The sequence below is a fragment of the Nicotiana attenuata genome, chromosome 8 (genome assembly GCF_001879085.1).
Source record: "Nicotiana attenuata strain UT chromosome 8, NIATTr2, whole genome shotgun sequence".
In the NCBI taxonomy this organism is placed as follows: Eukaryota; Viridiplantae; Streptophyta; class Magnoliopsida; order Solanales; family Solanaceae; genus Nicotiana; species Nicotiana attenuata.
Genome location: NC_031996.1, coordinates 26,543,087 through 26,551,873, shown reverse-complemented (window position 1 = coordinate 26,551,873; position 8,787 = coordinate 26,543,087). Strand labels below are relative to the sequence as shown.

Genomic DNA, 8,787 nt, shown 5'->3' with positions numbered 1-8,787 from the left:
CCCTTGGATTTTCTTTGTGTCGCGGTCTCCAAGGGCTTTGTTTGAACCGGGTGTAGTTAGTTTTATCTTTTTTTTAAGAGTAGGAGCCGGTATGAGATGAATTGAATTGAAGCAACATCTCTTGACTTTTTTATGCCTTGAGAATAGTGAGTACTTTGGTTGTGACGCTTAGGCTCAGTTTTTATAAGTACCTTAAATTGTATAAGCTTAACTTTGCTTAACTGCTTTGACTAGAGTGTCTTGACGAGTCCAATCCTGAGTGAGTTAATGTGTGTAAGGTTTTGTGTTATTCTGTACATTGCATTTGATGTCTAGAACTTGCCCCGTGTGTTTGCAAAGCGAAATAGTAGTTTTGTTCAGTCTTGGAAGTGATACAGGCGTTTCTTTGTTGAGCCATATGTATATTTTACCCACCTAATTGTTATGTAACGTAGTTAACCCCTTTGAGCCTATAATCATGTTTCTTTGGCAACCACATTACAAGCCTTACACCTTTCTTTGAATTAACTATCTATATGAACCTTTTCACCTCTCACGAGCACTTGAATTGTAATGAACTTTGTAAAAGTTAAAGTGTGGGGTGGTTAGTTTGGCTTTTGAGTGGAACTAATGAGATAAGGAGAAAGGTGCACTGTTTTGAAAAAGTAAGAGCCACTTGAATTGGAAAAAAAAAGAAAAGAAAGAAAAAAATAGTTGTATTGTTGCGAAAAATATTCTTTGATAAGTGGTGGTTCTTGATGTAATTGTGTTTAAAGAAGTATGGGGTAATATACATTGATGTGAAGGTGGAGCTTTGGTTTGACATAAGTATGGGCTTGAATGTTAAAGTATATGTATTAAAGTGCTTAGGGAGGTGTAGTCACTCTTATATCTAAATGTATCCTACCCGTCCCGCAGCCTACATTACAACCAAATAAAGTCCTACTTGATCCTAGACCGAATGAGCTCGACTAGTAGAGTAGTACACTACGGGCAAGCCTATGGTGCATCTTTTGTAGCATACGATTGTTATTTCTGAGAGTGAGTGAATTCTTTCTATCTTGAGTTCCTAATTCTTCTTAAATTTTATTGTGTGTGTGGAACTACTCTCTTTTGTTAAGTGAGGGCACGTGATTCATGAAGGAAAGGTAATGTCATTGACCTCCATGTTAGAGTAAGTGAGTGAGTTGTGAATGATGCATGGTACTTGCGAGTCAAATCTTGAGGTGAAGATGTTATACCTTTGTGCTTAGTCTATTTCAAATATTCTTGGTGTGATGACTTAGGAGAATTGCTTAAAAAGGTCGTGTCTATAAGTGTAGTTTGATTGCTCGAGGACGAGCAATGTTTAAGTGTGGGGTATTGATGTGTGTCTATAATTCCATAGTTTCGTACATTATTTGCCTTGCATTATACATGCTTTAATGATAAATTACACTTTATTTGCGCATAATAGAGTCTATTTTATGTGTAGGTGCATCAGAAATAAAACTAGAGCTAAAGGGATACTTAAACGTCGAAAGTGCGCTCGAGAACGGTGAAAAGGAGAAGTCGGGCAAAAGCCAGCTCGACCATGCTTTATCCAGGTGAGGCCAGCTTAAAGCCAGGCCTAACCAGGCTTTATCCAGGTGAGGCCAGCTTAAAGCCAGGCCTAACCAGGCTTTATCCAGGCGAGGCTAGCTTAAAGTCAGGCCTAGGCTGGCGTTATCCAGGCGACGCCAGGCCTAAGGCCAGGCCCAGTCCGAGTTTTGAAGGTTTTAATTATTTCCCGGCTTGACTAGGAGTTGACCTACACGTTTAGGGCTTGTCCCAAACATATAAATAGACCCAAAAACGCCAATTTGAGGGACTTTAGAGAGAGACAGAGAAGGGGAGATCGAGTTTGGACACACTTGAGACCTACGGAGGCAAGAACACACTAGGAGCAAGGCGGAGAATTTTTCTACGAGTTTTTAAATTCCTTCTTCCTATTTCTATTATTGGTTATGAATCCTAGTATTGTAGTTATGCATACTATTATGAATAGCTAATTTGTTATCTATGGTTTTGATGGAACCTATTGAAGGATGATTTCTTGTTACGTTAATATAGATTTGCCATAGTATTTTCTCTATTTGTTCAACTACATTATTATTGTGGTTGGTTGAAGAGCTCACAATCGACTGTGCCTATTTAGTGTGTATTACTTGGGAGAGAGTACATATTTAGGTAGTTGTTGAACAACATCACTCCTAACGTATATGAGAGATAACGAAACCTTGGGTGTGATTCGAGTGAGCCGTACTTAATGCCAGCTAGCATAATTCAGGAGAATATGTCTAGTAAATTGTGGTAATTACTCGGGAGAGAGTTACGACAGTCAGAGCGATCATGATCGGTAGAGAATACTTAGGCGAATTTATAGAAAACGTAGCGGGAAGGATTTCGACAATTGGGGAAATCATAACTCTAGACCTCCTTAATCTTATCTCCAACCCGTAGTATCTTTAGTGTTAATCTACCACTTTAATTAGTTAGTTAATTAGATACAAGAATCTTAATATTTATAACATAGGAATTGTTCGAGCTTGTCTGCTTAACAATATTGAACAGTTGTAGCTAAGCCTTAGTTCTCTGTGGGATTCGACTCCGGACTTATAAATCGGATTATATTTGCAACGACCGCTTAGTCCTTTTTATAAGGCATAGTTGGGCGTGATCAAAAAGGATGAAGGAACAAAAGACAAATCTGGATGTGTGACATTTGAAACCCTTTGATCATTTGACTCACTAGTTTGCTTTTGCTCATTCTTATTAGACACAAAATCAATGAAAGGGATGGACTGGACAGTATGAGGAAATGAAGTAGTGTCCTTAGACATGCAAAAAGGGAAGACATTTTCATTAAAAATTACATCTCTAGATATATGTGTTTTCTTGGTGGCCAGACTAAGCACTTTGTACCCCTTTACCCCAAAGGGATATCCAATAAAAACATGTGGCGTGGTTCTAGGTTCAAACTTATCTCTGTGGATTTAGGGTACTGTAGGGTGACATAAGCACCCAAAACTCCTCATGTGAGAGTAAGTAGGCTTTCTGTTACACAGTAGTTCATATGGTGACTTGCCTTTGGAATGAGAAGAAGGCAGTTTGTTTATTATATAGGTTGCACATAGGATACATTCACTCCAATATCTTAAGGGTAATTTTGATTGGAATAAAAGGGCTCTAGCTGTCTCTAACAAGTACCTATGCTTTCTTTCCACTATGCAATTTCGTTGTGGTGTATAAGGACATGTCTTTTGGTGGATAATTCTTTTGGAGAGGAGAAACTGATTGGCTTCTGTATTGTTAAATTCCAAGCCATTATCTGACCTTATAGATTGGATTAGTGGTACTGAATTGGTTTACAACCATTGACACAAAGTTTTTGATGACTTGGAGAGCATTACTTTTACTGGTCAGTAGGTGAGTCCATGTGGACCTACTGTAATCATCTACCAAGGTGATGAAATATCTGAAATTATCATGGGTTGGCATATGATAGGGACCCCAGAGATCAACATGAAGTAGCTGAAATATTTTGGTATAATCAGTGGATTTTTCTGGGAATGGTAATCTCCCATGTCTTGCCATTGGGCAGACAGAGCAGGTAAAAGGTTGTTTTGGGGAGAAGGATGCTGGGATACTAGACATTCCCTTCATCTTGACAAAGGGTACATGGCCCAGTCTGTTGTGCCACAACACATTTATATCACTACTTGAAGACATCAAAGAATTAACACCATTCACAATGGAAGGTTGCACTTTATTATTTGGGGAACAAGTATTTACAACAGAATGAGATGTGCAACTGTTTCTAGACAATGAGCCATTTACAGTGGAATGATGAAAACAATGTGAGTTGTGTGTGCAACAAGTGGAAGAAACAGAACTAGCATTTGGATTATTTACAAATGATCTTGAATGTTTGTTCTTCAGACACCTTGGGNTATATATGTAGTTAAAGTAGCACGAAGTATGTGTGTTATATATATACACACACTAACATATACTATAACAAGTTATATATACGTTATAGTATTACAGTGAAGTGCCTGTGTGTGTGTATGTGTGTGTGTGTGTGTCTATATATATATATATATATATATATATATATATATATATATATATATATATAANTATATGTAGTTAAAGTAGCACAAGTGTGTGTGTTGTATATATTCACACACTAATATATACTATAACAAGTTATATATACGTTATAGTATTACAGTGAAGTGTCTGTGTGTGTGTCTATATATAACCTAGTGATGAATGAATGTAATTCATTAACTTTGTTATAATACAAATAATGAATACTATTATATCAATTAATAGAATAATATTATATTGGTTTATCAATTCATTAATTATTCGTACATAGTNCACAGCACCATTGGCATGACTTGTAGCAACTGGAGCTTTCTCCTCCTGTTCCAATTGGAAAATGCTGCAGCAAGCTCAGGATCTGTCCATACTGTTCTTTAGAGAGATTGATTTGCCCCACCTCATTTCCATCTTCTGATTCATCTTTTCCTGTTGACATTGCTTCAGAAGAAATGCCCTACAGACTGGCCACTATTCTTCTTCCTTTGTTGAACCTTTCAGCTTGGTTCAGATTCTGTCCTCTATTTGAATTCTGAGTGTATGAATTTCCAAAGTTCTGAGGGTACCCGTGTAACTTGTAACATTTGTCTTTGGTATGTCCCAGCTTTTTGCAATAGTCACAGAATGGACGAGGCTTATTGCCTCTAGTTGAATTGTTATTAGCAGCATAATTGGTCTTGTAAGAGCCAGGTCTTGATGTGTTGACACTTAGGGAGGCAGACTCAAGTAGCATTTGGTCACTTGGCTTAATCTCTCTTTGTTTCTCATTCTGAACAAGTAACGAGAAGGCTTGTGCAAGGTTTGGCAGTGGATTCATCATAAGGATGCTGCCTCGCACAACGGTGTAGATTTCATTGAGTCCCATAAGAAATTATATCAATCTTCTATCCTACTCGGCCTTGTGCATGTTCTCCTTGGCACCACATGTACAGGTACATCTACAGTGAGTCATTTTGCTCAAGGTGTTTAGCTCTTCTCATAGCTTTTTCACCTTAGTATAGTAGCCTGTAATGTCCAACACACCTTGAGACAAATCATTTATCTCCTTCTGGATCTGGTATAGTCTGGCACCATTAGTCTGCTCATATCTACCCTCCAATTCCTTCCACAGCTCAACAGCATTGCTAGCATATTCCACACTATCCGCGATATCTTTAGAAAGTGAATTTAGAACCCAAGACGTTACCATATTATCGTGTCGCTCCCATTGTCTGAATCTCTGATATTGAGGCTCCGTGGCTTACATTCTCCACTTATGAAACCTAGCTTGTTTTTGACGGATAGACCACGCATTACACTGCGCCTCCAAGACCTGTATCCAATTCCACTAAAAGGAACTAAAACGAGCATTGCTTTAGGATTATCTGACGGATGCAGATAAAGAGGATCACTTGGATCTATTCCGATGTTTGTCGCAGATGGAATAGCAGTAGCACCAACAGATGTATTTTCGTGATCTAATATGGCCATGAGTATAGAACTTTGTTGTGTTATATACTAACACCAGCAAAAATTTGAAGAATTGACTGTCGATTTTGCGATTTGAAGAAATTAGGGCAAAATCGATCTGATTGAAGAAGCAGAATTATGAGAAGAAGAAATTGGGGAAAATGAACGGAGACGAAGACAGATAATCGAGGAGAGATTCCCTTGCTCTGATACCATATTAAGTTCTGACTTGGATGTGAGCTTGAAGCTCGATATTGAGCTCCAATGGAGTCGTTCTAGAAGGTTCAGAGAGAGAGAGTTCATCAGAAATGAGAGCAGAAGATGCAGAAAATGGAAAGCTTAGCCTTTCTCATTACTGTTGTGAATATATACACGTGTGTAACAGCTAATGCTGTGCTGGCCACTAATTACTCAACTAACACTACTCTAACAACTAACATACAACTAACACATAACAGTATACATATAATCAACATAATTACACAACTCTTAACAGGGTCTGAATAGGTCTGTATGATTAAGATCTATAACAGAGACTTAATTTCATTAAGATGTTATCACATATTCATTATTAACTGCCGTCACCGCCTACCATTATCAACTACCACCATGCCGCCGCCACCACCATACTCAACCACCACCACTGCCACCACCACCTCCACCACCACCACGCCACCATCCCTCAATCATAGTCGCCACCATTATCGACCATCACCACCCACTATCCCCACCATTCTGACCACCATAATCATTCTCACCCGCAATCAATACTCATCCACCTCAACTAGCACAACTGACCACCCCATCACCATCAACAACCACAGCCGGCACTGCCCATTATTATAACCTACCACCACCAACCCACCACCTTCATCAGTCACAACTACTACCACCACCCGCCATTATTAACTATCACCACCCACCACCACCATCCTCAATCATAATCGCCACCACTTCCAATCACTACTAGCTACTAGCATGAACCACCATCATCAACCAAAACTACCACCAACCACCGCCTCTAGTCGGAATTCACCCGTTAGCCATCACCACCAACAACTATCATATTTTAAAACACTATATATTTTATTGATAGAATATTAGATTAGTTAGTATTTCATTTGATTTTTATGTTTATTAATTTTCAAATAAAGAAAAAATTTATACATTCAGATGTTAAAAATCAAACAGTCTTAATTATTTAGTATTCAGATCTTAATGCACATCTTAATATATTCAGATGTCTTAATCTTAATACACATCTTGATATTCAGATGTGTATTCAGATTCAAACGTCTTAATCTTAAAAAAATAAATGAGGCCTTAGTTAGCCTCCGAAAATTAGCATGGTTTATCAGTGCACATTGAACTTTTTGTAATGCATTACCCCTATATTTAGTTATTTCATAGGGTATGAAATATTTTTTATTTCATACCCTATATAGTATTAGTGGTGGTATTGTACTTTTTTTAATTTTTAGATTTCTATTACAACCTGTTATTCTTTCGCTTCGGGTTTCTTGCTATCTTGCTGCTATTATTGCATGTTGCTACTGCTTTTCTTTTTCATCTTTTCTTGAGTCGAGGGTGTATCGGAAATAGCCTCTCTACCTTCTCAAGATAGGGGTAAAGTCTGCATATACACTATCCTCTCCAGACCCCATTTGTGAGATTGCATTGGGTTTATTATTAGGAATTTTTACTTCCTATAGAAAAGGTTGATACCTTATTTATTTTAAATAAATACCTTTTTAAAAAATTATATTCCATAACTACCTTTTGATTTTTATAGCCAAATATCTATTTATGGTCACCTCCTACTCTTAAGCCATAAAATACGCCTTGTATTATTTTTCTCTCTCATTCTTTCAGATTTTTCTCCATCCTCTCTCTCCCAACTCCAGTCTTTCTCCATGAATACAACCACAATTCTCCCAAATACATATCGAAACGGGCAGCTTTGACTCTCAATCTGGAATACATTCAGGGCGGAAAACGTGATCACACTTTGGGATCAAACGCAGCGTTTCGTCATCCTCAAACTCGTTCAAACATACAGCACACTCCAAAGCTCCTTTACCGATATGATGATCCTTTACTTTAGCGTAGGTAAAAGTGGGGAAAGTCTCTATCACCAAATTATCGATTCCACGTGTAGCAGCAGCAGCACTATGGCGGCGCATGGAAAGTGTTTGACGGATGTTGTTACCGTTGGCGGCGCTGCGATTGCGGTTGTAAATTGAGAAACAAAACTCTATATAAATCTCCGTCTTCCTCTTCTCTTCGTCGTTCTAGGGTTCTGCCCAATCTGGGGTTTTCCGTCCCAATCCACAAGCGCCATTCAAATTCAATTGTAAAGAATAGGTTTTTGAAGCGCACGTGAGGGTATTATGGTAACAGGAACAGTGGCGTTTCGAGTCAGAATCGCGGCCCTCTCGACGAGATGACTTTAGGGTTGTTCTTGAACAAAGACGACGGTCTTTGGGGCTGAGCAACTTGAATTTTTTGTTAATATATTTTCATGTGTTTCAATGCATCTCGCTGTATTTCCGTGTATTTTATTGTATTCATTGTCTTTTTTTCAATTGTATTTCAATGTATCTCGTTGTATTCCATGTATTTCATTGTGTTCGCTGTCTCGTTGTATTCCATGAATGTATTCATATATTTTTTTAATTAATATAATTTATGTATTCAGATGTATATATGTATTCAAATTGCTCTATTTTTGTTGTATTTATCGGCTGGGAAAAATATTCAGCATATTTTCTCTGAAGATTGCTATGTTTTTGGGGTGTTTTTCGGTTGAGAATCTTTTTTATAACTGAAAATACAAATTTTGTGTATTATAATTGAGTTTGTTGAGTTATATTAGGAGTCTATTATATTAATTGATTCACTTTCCGTTTAAAAACAGCTGAATACAGTCGAATACAATAATTTGTCTAGCTGTAATCCCCTGTTTCACGCCGTGAATACAGTCGAATACAGTCGAATTCAAAAATCTGTCTAGATGTAATCCCATGTTTCATGCCTAGAAATGCTATTGTATTCATGAATACAGTAGCTTAAATACATCGAATACACTCTAAAAAACCTGAAAACACAGCTATAGAAAGTAATATAGTAAATGGTAGCTACAACTAGCTAATAACCACTAAAGCATAGTGGTTTCTGAAAGTTTCTCTTATTATTATTGTTGTATGGGGTAATTAAGAACTATCTTGAGCT

The 8,787-nt window shown here is 37.6% G+C and overlaps 1 protein-coding gene across 1 annotated transcript; it reads right to left on the bottom strand.

The window, feature by feature from the left end:
• LOC109231589 lies at window positions 4,565-5,577 on the bottom strand. The gene is made up of 3 exons (XM_019397239.1): window positions 5,352-5,577; window positions 5,099-5,259; window positions 4,565-4,876 (listed from the first exon to the last, which is right to left on the bottom strand). Exons 1-3 carry the CDS (start codon window positions 5,575-5,577, stop codon window positions 4,565-4,567), a joined length of 699 nt encoding a protein of 232 aa, XP_019252784.1.